The 16,078-nt window shown below is 32.9% G+C and overlaps 1 protein-coding gene and 1 long non-coding RNA gene across 2 annotated transcripts; one reads left to right on the plus strand and one right to left on the minus strand.

Annotated features, from left to right (window-relative positions):
* Positions 1-2,627: 2,627 nt before the first annotated feature.
* Positions 2,628-16,013, plus strand: LOC124435600. The gene is made up of 3 exons (XR_006945075.1): positions 2,628-2,840; positions 15,336-15,446; positions 15,543-16,013. It is a non-coding gene; the product is annotated as an uncharacterized LOC124435600 (long non-coding RNA).
* On the minus strand, positions 5,844-12,227 carry LOC124435571. The gene is made up of 5 exons (XM_046985578.1): positions 11,891-12,227; positions 6,960-7,061; positions 6,590-6,886; positions 6,215-6,515; positions 5,844-6,070 (listed from the first exon to the last, which is right to left on the minus strand). Exons 1-4 carry the CDS (start codon positions 11,892-11,894, stop codon positions 6,289-6,291), a joined length of 630 nt encoding a protein of 209 aa, XP_046841534.1. The 5' UTR covers positions 11,895-12,227; the 3' UTR covers positions 5,844-6,070; positions 6,215-6,288.
* Positions 16,014-16,078: the final 65 nt, after the last annotated feature.

Raw genomic sequence — 16,078 nt, forward strand, 5'->3', positions numbered from 1 at the left:
TAATAAAGTAAATGGTTTAACCCCTGGAGTATCGTAACATGTTTGTGGATGAAGATCGTCCAGGTTACTAGAGTCCTGACAAGGACTGTTGGTATTGATGTAGACTGACGTTTCGACAACCTTAGCGGTAGTCATCTTCAGAGTCATCTTAACTCTGACTGACGTCAGCTTTTTATAATAAGCATGACAGACGTAGCTATGATTTTTCGAGAAGGCTTTTGAGTTTTCCAATTTTTACAATTATACTTCATCATATAGCGAGGAGGGAAACGTATGAAATTTTTTGCAGACATTTTATCAGTGAATTTTTCACTCTTACTGAATTTTACATTGTTACATAATTTGTAGTACATTGCTATTTGCGATTAAATGTACTGAAACTAACCAATAACAGTTGAGTGACATTTCTTGCTCCATGATGACATGTGCTACGTGCAACTGTTAAATTGTTAATTACTTATATTACTAACTCGTCGCCCGTGCTGACTCATCATCTCTGTTGACGGCACATCACTTCCGCCGAATCAAAAAATAGTTTGCATCATCTATGTAAATTTATTTCATAGATAATTACTTCAGAATATTTAATCAACATTTCGTAATGATTATTTACAGTAATCGAGAACAGTGTTCAAGAGTTGGTCTATGCAGTTTGTCGTCAAAGTTACATTTGTCCTGCATAACATTTGGGAAGTTAATGCCAGGAGGGTTTGCTTCAGTTGTGAAGGTAACTTTTTATTACATGAATCGTTTAAATAGACGGTAATTTATTCATGTGAAAGAAATTTTGTACGTGATTTGGAAATGCTTTATATACGCTTAGGTACATAATAAATTGGACGGCTATCTCTATGCGAACAAAAGAATTTATTTGAATCAGACAAGTGTTCTGTTAAATCGCAAAATTGCTCGAGAAGAGAAGTTCCTTTCTAGATTGAATCATGAAAATATTGTAAGGTAAAAGAAATTTACTATCCAAAATAAATCAAAATTTTATAACATAAGTGTTGAAAGCGAGGCTCAATTTAGACGATACAAATTGCCTAGCTTGTTAAAAGTTATCTTTGTAAAACTATTATAAAAAGTAGATAATCCCTTTTTTCATGAAGCCCATGGATGCTTTTATTCATGATGAGAAAGTTATATTTTAAGAGGAGGCTCTCACTCGTCACGAGAGAATCATAAGAAAGTTACATTGTAAAAGATAACATGTAAAAAACGTATAAACATGTTTAGAGTTGGTTTAAATTCTAAGTCAAAGAGGCAGAAGTATTTTGAACCTTTGCAGTATCCTTGAATGTTCTAGTTTCTTTTATGAGATAAACCAAATATAAAATTCCAAAGAAAAAAACCCCGTATTCAGTCCATGCTTTCCGATACCTTCTTAAGTGTAAGGCACTAGAACGCTGCATGTTAACGTTTCGGTGGAGATTTCAGCCCCTCGCTATCCTACATGGGGATGCAAATACGTAAAAAGCTTCCGCCCATCAGACCCCGAGATCATTTGCGATAGGCCTTTCTCAAGTACGCAGGAAGAGTGTAGAAATACCTTCGCGCATGTGCAGATCCTATCTCGTAAAATATTGAAGTTACGACGAATGTTTGAGAATCACTTATCAGTGTTGAAACAGGTAAGTTTTAATTGATTGGATTGTTCTTCTACTTTTCTTCATTCGTATTTTGTTGTATTCGAAATAAATATTTTAATAACTTTTTTCCTATTTCTTTCAACTTATGTAACGTTACAACGCAACAAATAAAACTATACTTGAAAGGTCAAATTATGCCATGCATATTAGAGTTACATCAATTACTATATGTGTATGCTAAGAAGCAGCCATTAGTGATTTTTGGCCTTCATAAATTTAAGCATGTTCATAATCTTATTCCAAGATTATTTTCCACTCCTAGATGTTTCATGGTTTCATTTCCTATTTTGTTGTTTGAACGTAATATATTATTTCCAAACGTTTAATTCCAAATATTAATGACTCCATCTCTATCAGCGGTTGCGATGCACCATTCATTGCCATCGTCATGCAGAGCAATTGTCGTAACACCTTTTTTGTGAGGAGTTGTTCTGTATGTGAAATAAAATACATTTCTGAGGTAGGGTCGACTTTTGCATTCTTAACTTTTTTTGCGATGTAAGAAAGGTTCAAGTCGTATTAACAACAGCATGCAGAAAATCCTACTCGATACTAAAATTATTTTAAAAATTACTGCCTTTAATTCTGATTTTCGTCGATATGGACGATAGTGTGGCCTAGTCTTTACTCACGAATACACTTTTCAGTATTTTTTCATGCTCTCTATATATATAGGAGTGCATGTCTCAAATTCATCAAAAGTGAAGGAAAGTTAAAACGTAGGGTAATCAAAGCAATTCTTGGGTTGCAAGCTACGTCATAGTCGCCATGTTGGATGATTTTAACAAAGGATTTTCCTTATTTACAATGCTAATTTCATCCACCATCGCCAGCTTTCCATTGTTCTCTTACTCTCAGGAGATAGTTGCAACCCACATATAAGCAAACAGTGACAGCATTTCAATAGAATAATACTGCTGAATTTCATATTAATAATTTTATTGAACTCATTAGCATTCTTTATGCATATGTATTGTATAAAGCAGAAGTGTTCATGCTCTCTAGCATTGCTAAACAATAACTACCTTCACTTGAGAATTAAGAGATACAATGACTTTGATAATTCGCCAATTGGTAATCTGTGAGTACAATAATTAAAGTTTACGCAATGCAGTCGAATGCTTCATTTTGGGTTTCAATAATGACGAGGATGGGACACAGAAGCACGCTGCTGTTTTCAATTACAAACGTGTAAGTAATGTACTTTTACCGAGGCTTTGAAAGCGTTTTGTAGAAGACGTTAATAAAGAATGCTGTAACTTAAAGAAGGTACCGAACATAAAGATAAATTTTAAGTATCGTGAAAGTGTACTGACATTTAAATGTTTGATACGATGATAAGTGTGTATTGAGTATATATGACAGCTGTTGCTGCGTTTTGAGGTTTTTCTTTTACATATCGACTGTTTTTTAGTCTATAGTCTTCATATTTTTGAATAATGAGTGACTCTATACTGAACAGAGTCATTTATATATTCGCTGTGATTATCTAATATATTTGCTGTCATTGTTTGCATATTATCTGAGTAACCCCAACTGTTTCTTTTGCTTCAAGACAAGGTGAGATTTAAATATGGCGTGCGAGTAAAATAATTGTATGAGCCCAAAATTCTGCTACTTAACTAGCTCCCTCGAATTCAACCATAGTCACCCCGAAATCCCGATGTAATTTCCCTGAAATCCAGTTACAATATTAAGCCCTTAATAACTGAGCGCGAGGTCTTTTCGGAGAAATATCGGACTGATGTCTTCTTGTACAGACCGAGCCCGTAGGGCAAGGTTTGTAGAAAAAGACAAAGGTCTGATATTTCTCAGTAAAGACTGAGAAAGTGAGGTTATGAAAAAGATTATTACATGGCATAATTTCACCTGAAACAAAGCTTGCCTTCTTTCTCGTCCTTGTTGTTTTACGGGTTGGCTTTCACTTTTCTAGTTTTCGTCTTTAAAAATTAATCGTTTCAAATTGTATCGTTTGGATGGTTTAACTGTTTTCCAAGTGTTTTCCTTCGTTACACTTGACTTAATTATTTGCTAATTACAGGAAGAATATGAGAGCATATTTTAACACTTTGCACTATCCTTGGATACCAAGTTTAATACGTGAAAGCAGGACCGTCTACAGAACAGTAAATTGGGAAGGGGAGGGAGAGGATACTCATGTATTCAGTTGTTCCCGATTGTAACGTTTTAGTGGTGGCAATTTGCATTAAAACAAGTATTAATTTTTTTTAATTCACTTTGGCTAGAAAGTGCTTTTCACTATTTTGTTTTTTTCATTCCTAAAATATAATCTCCTGCAATATTAAAACTTCAGCTTATTATCAAATTAAAAAGCAACGAAAGGTTTATTGATTGCTATAACACATGCAAATAATGAATAATACGCGACATAATTAATAATTCTTAACTTGCTTGTGGTTATCATTTGTTGTGATTGGCAACTTAAGATACATTCCTAAGTCATTTGTCACTGATCAATTTAGTCAAAATACTGTGTAGCTCTTCAGGAAAATCTCTGAATTGAGACAGTTAAACGACTTTTTCTCCTTCAATGCGAGACAGGTCAAGTGAGTTTGACGTTTTATACAACGTTTTAAAAATGCAACAAAGTTAAATTTGTTTGATGATTCGGCGTCATTCTTTTGTGTCATTTATTAATTCGTTGAGGGCAGAAACGGTCTATTCCTTTGCTTTATTTTTGAATTGCAAAGAATTTAAAAATCGTCTGCCATATTAACATTTTGCACGTGTTATTCTTTGGTAATCAGCATAAAATTAGCAATGATTTAGCTACTGATCTATTTATTTAATGACCAACCATTTATATAAAATTTAAATCAACTTCAATAAAACTCAATATAACTATCTTTTAAACATATAATTAAATAATTTACGAAGGAAAATATGATATTTATAACTCAAAAGAGAAAGGAGAAGATAGTTATGATTCTTATTAAATAATTTTCTGTTGCGCAATAGCTAATATTTTTAAGAAGGGCCAGTATTTTCCCATTGGTCCCAGGGCCCTACTCTGGCTTCGTGACGCACGCCACTGATACGCTGGACATAAGACGGAATATCGGCTACGTTAATTGCGGTGCAAGTAACAAACGTTTTATCTACAAAATAACGATTTTCTTGACACTACCTTTGCAAATAAAAAGTTGTTTGTTCCCTAAAACACTTGAATTGATTTGGTCATTATTGCATTTGGTTCAGTTATTATCCAAGATTTTATCTATTTACTCTTTGTACTTAAAGTAGTCTATTCATGCTTGATTTAGTCCACAATCAAAGAAAAGAAAACGCGGTTATATAAACACATTCTCGTGCATGAAAGGTAACCAAAGTTTCAACTGGTTCTTTTGACTTTACTAAATTTACTTTTCTAATCTAATTGGACGTTCTTTGTTATAATAGTCAGCCTAATCCATAAACTTATCACTGAAAAGGAAAGCTCTTGAAATGATGATCTGCCAACTGACTTGATCATTCCTTTGGTCTTAATATTCTGGTTTACGAGGAAAAAAGGCTTTTAAAAACCTCCTTCAGTGGATGCCCACAAGATGAGCAAGATGAGCAAAAAGTTGCTAGAATATGCAACAACAAAACTTGCCCATATTACTGCTCTCAGAACACGTCAACTTTCAACACATTCACTAATAATCATGAATTCCAGTTTAATATCAATAAAGAAAATTTAATTTAATTAAAAATATCTAGTATGAATGTTGATTTGGCAGAAATTAGTGCAAATGTTATACAGCTTTTAGAATATTATCAAATTATTAAAATATTACGATCACAGTTTCTGCTGAAAACAATTGTACGTCATTCATCTTGTCGCACAACACAATGTTCAGCCATTTCTTGTTTTCACCGCCGTCGGAAGCTCTAAGTAAGAATGGGGGTCTGAAAATTCAAATATCTTAGAGTCTCGAAATATCCTTCCACTGAAAGTAACCGCACCATTAAACTAGCCACCTTTTTAAAATTGAAATAGCCCGGGCAGCTTATTATTTCGAGACTCTACGGTATGTGACTTTCTCCTAGAAGATCTTGGGAAATTGGGGAAAAATTACTGAAGGGGTTGCAGCCTGCCCAAACCCCACAGCTTCCGATGGGCCTGGTTTCAGATGCTTTATTCATTCATGTCTTCGTTTTAGCAGAAATGTGACACAAAACTACTGATACTTAAACCATTTCTATCATAGTCTGCTGTCTTCTTACGCAGTCTTTACACTCTTCATTCTTTCCACAACTCTTTATCGAATACATTATTCCTTTCTTACGATGACACAGATTACAGTCCAGAATGAGTATTGAGATGAGGACAGTCGAGAGAATGAAGGCAACTAACATCAATTTAGGTGATGTGATGTAAACAAATAACCCTTTATTTAGCACCTGGGGTCGACTTTCTGTAGAAATTTTATGGAAATAAGATCATGAAGCAAATCGTAAAACATGATTATTTTGCAATTTTTCTCAAAAGTTGTGCACATCTAATTACACACAGTACGCTTTTTGGTTAAATTTTTCAATCATGATTGAAAATTTCTTACCTGGATCACTGCGTATGCTACTTTTATGGACTTTATTGTTCCAGAGACTGCAAGATATATGTTCTTTAATGACTTCAAACGAGAATGAACCATCGAGGGTTTTTTTTTTGACAATCTTCATTTTCTCTGTTGCTTTGCAACCAGGCAAGCATTGAGTGAATGGGATAAAGAGATATTAAAAGAACCTTTGTATATTCACTGTGCAGATGAAAACGAGGTTGTGGATGCTTGCAATAGTCATTACATGTTCTCACGTTTGGTGGATTGTATTTTACTTTTGTTGTAAATTCTGTTTCGTTAACTGTAAACACAAAAGGAAAAGAGTTTCAAATTTAGATCTCAGTTTAAATTTTAATTAAATACAGAAGTCCTTACTTTCGTTTGAAGATAGAGTCATGTGTAGATTAAAGTTCAAAACTGTTAAGGTCTTTTCCCAGTAACAAGAAGTGTGATTATATACAATATATTTATAAAATTTTGTGTAGTTTTTTAAATCAGGAACGACAATCTCGACTTCTGTCAATGTCATAGGTTGGGGCCAACATAATGAACATGTAGGAACATTATCTTTATCGATGATACATCGTTGAACTTTAACATAATATGGCTCCCTGTCCTTGGGAATGTCAGTGAAGTTTTCATTATAAATTGAGACAACTTCTTGCTTGAGGACTATAAATATAGAAAATGAATATTAACGTTAACTTTTTTTCATCGTGATTCAAATCATTATTTGTTTTTGTACCTGGTTTATTGTTAGTAGTCTTGTTCTCTGTTTTACTATGCACATTCTTGTTCATGAACACCACACATATTATGCATGTATATTTGAAGTTGTTAAAGATACCTAAAAAAGACAAAGATTGTTTTTCAGAAAATTCATCGTTTAATGCTCATTACTGCGCACGAGAACTGCTCATTTTATGAAGCATTTATTTTATCGTGAAAAAATACAAGGGGTGTTGGGTTATGGTGTATTGTGTTTCAGTAAATCACTCAATTTTATTATTAATAAAATGAATTCGTTAATCGTAGAATTATGTCATCAAACAAATTTTTCATCACAAATGAGAGTATCTTTAACTGTATATTTATTAGAAATTCATTCATTATGTTTTTTGAAGACTAAATTGATGCATTTTCTCCATCATTAATAGACATGCATTGCTCACCCATTTCTTCTGTTTTTACAAGCTGATTTCTCAAAGATATCTTGTACAATGTCTCTCTTATAATTCACAACTTAGCTTCGCTTTTATAAATGATGAGTTCTAAAAGTCTTTTATACTCTCTAATTTCAATAGCATGGTTTTATAAACCTCAAAATTTAAGATTTTAACCACAATTGAGATGGAAATTAGTCTTCAAAGACATCCTATATTTTGATAAGTACTATGAATATATTTGAACGGAATGTCATTCATATGTAATCATTATGTAGGTACTCTCATTTAATTGTTTATTTACTATACAATCCATGTTTATTCATCCCTGAACCATTGAAGATGACTCATCAAATCTCTGTAATCAACCAGTTTTATATTGAAGTATTTTATGTCGTTATTAATTTATAAACTGGCACTTGAAATGTTAAGATTTCTTACTCTTAAACCATTGTTTGCTTATCTTAATTAAGTTACTGTAAAATTCAAATCATAAAGAAGAATCTGAAAGCGTGGGCCCATAGCATAATTATTCTCTCATTATTCTCTCATATTCTGCACTATGGTCAGGCTGGCCTATCCTCTCAACTTTTAAAAGTAAATATTTACACTGTTAATCATGTCTCTCAATTAAACGATCCTACGTCGGCACATTATATTTTGACGTAAACATTACTGAATTATCAATTTATCATGTTTTGTGAGTAATATGAAATGGGAAGAATTTACAGGTAGAATGAATTGTCGAAATGCCAAGTTACATAGCTATTTAATTGAGATGTAATTGTTGATTTGCTGCTGGCAAATTCCGGGGTAATTTTTCTTTTGATTGTTTTATATAGCCGGGCAACAAAGATGTGTCAAATTGTTTACGTGGCTATATTTTTAAAATAGGAAGAGCAAACACGCATTGTAGCGCTTGTTGTAGATTTTGATAATTTTGTTTGTCATGGGTTATGGTGTGCTACGGTGGCTATATATCCATTTAACTATTTGCATGTTACAAAATTTTAAAGCTACATTTATATCATTGTTTTCATTACTACAGCTAAAACGATTGGATATGTATTATTTTTTGACAATATTGCATTCTTTGTTCAAAAGATGAACTCCATGACTTGTTTGAGAACATAAAATTATTTGATAGCTATATAGAATTGCAAATTAGTTAGTTACTATAAAAAACAACTCGTCTGTTTTGGAAATAAGTAATAAGTAATTCAGGCAGCTCATTGCTCTCAAAATATTGCAAAGTCAGCTTTGACGCACTTTAATTCCAATGATGTTGTAGGAAATCACATTTCAGAAATCTATTACTGTGTATATAGCCTGTATGGAAGAGTTTAAAGTGACTGCACAATATTGCAAAGTCAGATTTGAATTGAGGCAATTGCATGAGTTCCAATGACGTTTTAGGAAATTACATTTTTTATAAAACAAAGACTTTATTGTGGTCACGAACTTTAATTTTGCTGTGATTAACATATTTGTCATGGTGAACGACAATTTAAGTAGTTCTTAAGAACTGTAGAAAACTGAAATGAAGATAGTTATAAAATTATGCTGCAGTTTGCCGAAATGCATCGTGTCATTTTAATTTTATGTAATATCCTCATTTTGGTGTTCAACTGTTCTTTGAAGAACTACTCAATTGTCAATCACCACGACAAATACGCTAATCAAAGCAAGAATTAAAATATTTTCTTAAATTGAAGACAAAAGACAGCAAAGCAAAGCATTTGAGCTCTTGCAAACGACAAAGTGACAATCTATTAACTGTTAAGCGGTAGCCTAGCCATCTCAAGAGTTGCATGGTCATGCTCTGTAAGTTTTTTAACACGATATCATTGTTGGTTTCCTAATGGATATTGTTTTTACAGTAAGCAAACACCAAAATACGTACATAGCTGTGAAGGACTTACTGCGGTTAACCTGTTATAAACGCGACCCAAAAGTTAACGTCAGTAAGTCAATGTCGTTAATTCTTTCATGCTATCTTTTGGGTCTTGCTCTGTCAGTTGTTCAGTGTTGATTTATTTACAACTTATTCAATATATACAATCAAATACTACATATTAGCATCGTTTTGTAATATGATAATTAGTTATTATATTATCGATGTACGCCGGTGGCCATTATTACATAAATAATATTCCGGTTATACATCTTCATATTTTTCCATTGTTAAAGCGATTGTTTCTGTTTGTATGCAGCGGTTAAAAATATTAACTTCTTGCACAACTCTCTTTCGTAGTTTAAGGGATTTTTTTGAGACCGAAAGCAAACTGAGACTGCAGGATATTTTACTCATATATAAATCGTGTATAATATTAAACAATCACTGTCGGGCACCGTAAGATATTATTTACCACTATGTGGTTAAGCTTGTGCATACGACCTGGTTTTCATGTCTGTTCATAAGCATTTGATATTCATTTTGTCGTTTGCCGAAGAATAGACTGAGTAGTCTCCTTTGACCGCTTGCTGTCAGAACTCAGTCTCCTTTGACCGCTTGCTGTGAGTGGTCTCCTTTTGACCGCTTGCTGTCAAAAGTCTCCTTTTGACGGCTTGCTGTTAGAAGAAGTTTTGTATTTTACTAAAGTAAAGTTTTCCATGTAACTAATCAGATCTACACATAAATACTCGATGGTTTTTCCCTTTTTAATGTTTCGATATCATTGCTTATTTTAGTTATTTATTGCAGTATGTCTTTGATATGCATTGACCTGTACATTACAGACAATGAAAATAATATATTCGCCCACGACTGCTGTCATGCTGGTTTATTATAAGGACACATATTGGTTGCTTTGTGTTTCGTGAGCGACTATGGTATTCCCATTCAGTAATTCAAACCATATTAGGAGCTAAATTTGTCTCTGGCATTATAGAAATGCTTTGAAAAGATAGTTTAGCTTTACTCGTAAAATATTTTAAATTTTGAATGTTTTCGTCCAAGATTTCGTGTGAACGATCGGCACCAACTTTACCATAAAGCCTAGTTCACATATAGTTGTAATTGTTGTAATTCGATCCGTGATGAACGTTTGCAGCAATTACAACTATAAGTAAACGCGCGTTGTCATTGTTGTAATTGTTGTAATTTAATCGCAGACAAATCGGGAGCTGTTCTAGAAGTTGAACTTGTCCAACTCTTACAACATTTACAACATAAGAAATTTACACGTGAACGATTATCGGCGATGGCAGTTCATCTTTACTTTCGAATTCTTGTACGATAAATGATCAAATTTGATACTAGTAAGTATCACCTGAATTACAACAACTACAACTATTTATGAATAGGTAGTGTTGTAAATCATTTGTATTGTATAAAATCAGTTGGAATCCGAATGTATAAAATCAGTTGAAATGTATGAAATCAGTTGGAATGTATCAAATCAGTTGGAGTGTATCGAATCAGTTGGAATGTATCAAATCAGTTGGAAGGTATCGCTGATGAAATTACAGCAATTACAATTGTATGCGAAGTACGTTTAAACAGGCGATGACGAAATTGTCTGTACTGACTCATGCTCTAACTGCACCTATGCGCGTTTAATGTCATATGCTATATCTTGCCAAAAGTTTTTTGCTCGAATTTGTACTCACAAAGGCAAGTGGGCTAAACAGACAAGTATTTTAGTAGAATCGTCAAATTTTACTCTAAATCAAGACAAATTTGTCGTTTTATCTTCCCGAGATAATCTTTTGCTGTAGATGCAAATTTTGTATTGTTATGTGTATGTATACTTTCGTATTTACTTATCTGATGAGATATTGTGTAAATGTGTACGTAATATTAGTCATTGAAAATAAAGACTTTATAACACTTTGTAAAATAGGTATTTTTATACAATACGTACATTGTTAGTCACGCACTCATTACAGCAAATGACGTTTTTTGCGTCATTGTTTCAATATCTCTTTGTATAGAGAGTTTTTGTAATAACGTCATCCTTGTTTGAACGGCGGAAAACGTCTATGTATGTTAAAGTTCCAAATATTTTTTGCCGACAAAATTTGTTCTTAAATCATAAGCGGACTCAGCGTTCGGCAAAATAAAGTTATATAGCTCAATTCGATTTTATATTCGAAAAATACGTTCAAAAACACTATTGGTTCGGAATTTCTAATGAATATAAGTTTACCAATGCACTTGCATCTAAAATGTTTGTAAACTTGTAAATATATTGTAAAAGGAGCTGCAGTAATTTATTTTTTGACGTACCCCGGTCCGGCACTGTTTTTATTAATAGCAAGCTAACTTGATTAGATCTTATGACGCATATTGGCTTATGTTAGAGTTACTGCAAATTAATTATCATTCAGTATTGCATGAGATCAGAGCTCCGCCCTACTGTGAGATAATTTTTGTCAGTTTTTTTTTGTAAGATTTTAAATTCATGTGCTCCATTTTTATTGTTTTAAAAAAGTATTCGCTGAAGAAATCATTACATTTACCAATATATAAACTGCCGATAATTTTACAACAACTGTAGTTCTGACTCACCCATTGCTTTTCTTTTTCCAATATGAGCGAGCGAACGATTTCTCACAATAATTTCGATTTTCTTTGGTTTGCTATTTTTTGACAGTCTTCAGCTGTTCTTGTATGTGCAGCCGAGTACTAAGTATGAATGAATCTCCAAGCGTCGGTTCTATTTATTTGCTCTACTTTTTGCTACCTGGAATCTTCCAGTTTGTTCGAAAGGAGTGAAAGTTCTTCCTTGCCTCCGAAATGCGCTGTCAGAATAAGGATGATGTGTTTTTGTGTGCTAACCGCAAATCAGTTTCGACGGAAATTTTCATAATGTTTTTGAAAGCATTCAGTCCAAAACATAAAATCTTTTCGAAAAACATGTGTGGCTACCTGATTTTTTTCATTACAGAAATACATTATTCACTCAAGCTTCATTCACAGTATGTTCATGTAATTTGTTACATTTTTGTTTTCTAAATAGAGTTTGGTGGTATAGTGGTTAGTGGTGTATAGTACCTGGTGTTATTACTATGGGGAAAGGCATTGTGTCTATATAAAGAAATCTGTCTGTGCAAATATCTTTATTTTATTTTAAAACCCTTTCATTCTTAACTTGTAATCATGTGAAAATGCCGTGGCAAGTCAAGTAAAATTTACCATTAGCTCTAAATAGTCTTTTAAAAGACGGTTCGTTTTGTTGTAATCATACATTATTTTATGATGTAGCTACTAATCTGTTTTTCATTGGATTCGATAATTATGTTAAAATCTTGGAGTACATATGTTTGGTGTACAACATTATATCATACATTATCATACATGATATGCGCTAGGCAAGTTAATTGAGGTTATCTTTAGTCACGTTTTAGTTAGTATTGTGACGTTAACTAAACAATGAAAATGGTTGCTTATGTGCATGTAATTATTTATCATAACAGTTCGGTTTCGCATTGTGGTTTTACTATTGTGGTCAGTTTCGAATTATTTTTTGCTAAGTAACGTGAATGTGAACTGAAAACTAGAATTTTTCATGCACAATATCGAAAATGTGATTGTTAAATGAAAGCGATTTAGCTTGATGTTTTGCCAATAAGTTTGAAGAATTCTCCATGCAAACAATCGAGGTTCAAAACATTTTACTTAAATCTTTAACTAACTTTGGAGTAATTCCTCAGTCAATGATACCTGAAACTAAATTACTTTTTAATGGAAATTTAGGGGGTGTAATATGACGGGGGCGGATTTAGGGTGATGGGCGAAGCGGCGGCGCGCGCTTCCCCTTTGCCGGAAAAATACCCAACAAAGAAATATATGATGTAGAATAAAATTGTTATTAAGGAATGTGTTAGTTTGCTTTGAGATTGAGGAAGTAATTTTCTATTGCTAACATCTCTATGTTCTCAAAGTACTACAGTCATATCGTTCGGTGCATAAATGTTTAGATTTGAAGTTTTAATGTCAATTTAATTTCATCGATGTTGTAGGTAAAATAGATCTTAAAAATTTAATGTCAAGCACGTAGAGATTTTCAGCGAATTACGCAATGTGTTAAAATAAAATGTGTTAAATTAATCTCTTGTGAAAAATTCATCGAATGTACAAACATCAAGTGTGTTAACCATAAAGTCACTTATTACAGGTGAAATTGATAAGTTTTAACTTATTGGATTGTTCTTCTACTTTTCCTCATTTCTTATTAGTTATATTTCTAAATAAATTGTTTGATAAATTTTTTCCTGTTTCTTTCGACTTTGTTACGGAAATGTGACACTTGACTTAAACTTTTCCTAACTACTCTGGCAATTGTTATATAACTTTCGTATTACGTATATAATGCGCATTCTAATTAGTTGCCTTGATATTTTGCCAAATGCCATGCGCATAATGTATACTACCCACGTATATTTGATGTTTTCAAGGACATCTAAATAAGACAAAAAGTCTTGCATTAAAGAAATATATATCCATCAAAACACAAGAATTAAAATTGATGTCATTTGACAAAGTCGTCGCTATCAACGAAATTAGTTGATGCTGTAGTTCTCAATATAAATATTAGAGCCCAACAAATAATTTTAAACATAGTCATAAACAATTTGGTTTTATGAAATTTATTAAAAGAGTGACGTTTCGTCTTTACTCAAGACATCTTCAGACTAATTAGGTGTCTTGAGTAAAATGTGTCTTGACTAATTAGGTGTCTTCAGACTAACTAGATGTCTTGAGTAAAGACGAAACGTCACTCTTTAATAACTTTCATAAAACCAAATTGTTTATGACTATGTTTAAAATTATTTGTTGGACTCTAATATTTATATTGAGAATCCGTTTCCTGCCTGGCACTTCATTGGCAACAATATTGATGCTGTAGTATTTATTTAAGTAGTACATTAAACGAGTTTTTGGAGAGTGCGTACGTAATTAATATTCTCCACGGAGGCAATAATGCAATTAAAATAAGTTAGGAAAACACGGCAATTTTATGACCTGTAAGTGGTACGTTGCAAGCTGACGATTTCAAGCTTGTCAATTGTTTATACATCATCAGCTGCCTAGAAATCACTTAACGCTTCTTTTAGAATTGATTTATCCAAATATTTACCTCGATTCACAGCTGTAGGCAATGTTTGTCATCACGTGTGCGATAGTCATTGATATCGCGTGTCTTCGACGTATGTATTGGTCTTAACAGGCTAATATTTTCACAATGTCGGCAAGTTTCACCAAAAAAATGACAGTTCACTAACACAAAACAGTAATAAAGTGAATGGTTGAACCCTGGGAGTATCGTAACATGTTTGTGGATGAAGATCGTCCAGGTTAGTAGAGTCCTGAGAAGGACTGTTGGTATTGATGTAGACTGACGATTCGACAACCTTGGCGGTACTCATCTTCAGAGTCAACTTAACTCTGACTGACGTCAGCTTTTTATAATAAGCATGACAGACGTAGCTATGATTTTTCAACACGGCCATCGCGAAAGTAATGGTAAGGGTGATTACTGTCGACGTTTCGTCTTCAACTTCAGCCGTTTTAAATTTAGAGCTAAGCTGCTAAGCCACGAGAAGGCTTTTGAGTTTTCCAATTTCTACAATTATACTTCATCATATAGCGAGGAGGGAAACGTATGAAATTTTTTGCAGACATTTTATCAGAGAATTTTTCACTCTTACTGAATTTTACGTTGTTGTTACATAATTTGTAGTACATTGCTATTTGCGACTAAATGTACTGAAACTAACCAATAACAGTTGAGTGTCATTTCTTGCTCCATGACGACATGTGCTACGTGCAACTGTTAAATTGTTAATTACTTATATTACTAACTTGTCGCCCGTGCTGACTCATCATCTCTGCTTCCTATGGCACATCACTTCCACCGAATCAAAAAATAATTTGCATCATCTATGTAAATTTATTTCATAGATAATTACTTCAGAATATTTAATCAACATTTCGTAATGATTATTTACAGTATCGAGAACAGTGTTCAAGAGTTGGTCTATGCAGTTTGTCGTCAAAGTTACATTTGTGCTGCATAACATTTGGGATGTTAATGACAGGAGGGTTTGCTTCAGTTGTGAAGGTAACTTTTTATTACATACATCCTTTAAATAGACGGTAAATTATTCATGTGAAAGAAATTTTGTACGTGATTTGAAAATGCTTTATATACGCTTAGGTACATAATAAATTGGACGGCTATCTCTATGCGATCAAAAGAATTTATTTGAATCAGACAAGTGTTCTGTTAAATCACAAAATTGCTCGAGAAGAGAAGTTCCTTTCTAGATTGAATCATGAAAATATTGTAAGGTAAAAAGAAATTTACTATCCAAGTAAATCAAAATTTTATAACATAAGGGTTGAAAGCGAGGCTCAATTTAAACGATACAAATTGCCTAGCTTGTTAAAAATTATCTTTGTAAAAACTATTATAAAAAAGTAGATAATCCCTTTTTTTCATGAAGCCCATGGATGCTTTTATTCATGATGAGAAAGTTATATTTAAGAGGAGGCTCTCGCTCGTCACGAGAGAGTCATAAGAAAGTTACATTGTAAAAGATAACATGTAAAAAACGTATAAACATGTTTAGAGTTGGTTTAAATTCTAAGTCAAAGAGGCAGAAGTATTTTGAACCTTTGCAGTATCCTTGAATGTTCTAGTTTGTTTTATGAGATAAACCAAATATAAAATTCCAAAGAAAAAAACCCCGT

This window comes from Xenia sp. Carnegie-2017, unplaced genomic scaffold, assembly GCF_021976095.1.
Source record: "Xenia sp. Carnegie-2017 unplaced genomic scaffold, XeniaSp_v1 HiC_scaffold_14, whole genome shotgun sequence".
Lineage (NCBI taxonomy): Eukaryota > Metazoa > Cnidaria > Anthozoa > Malacalcyonacea > Xeniidae > Xenia > Xenia sp. Carnegie-2017.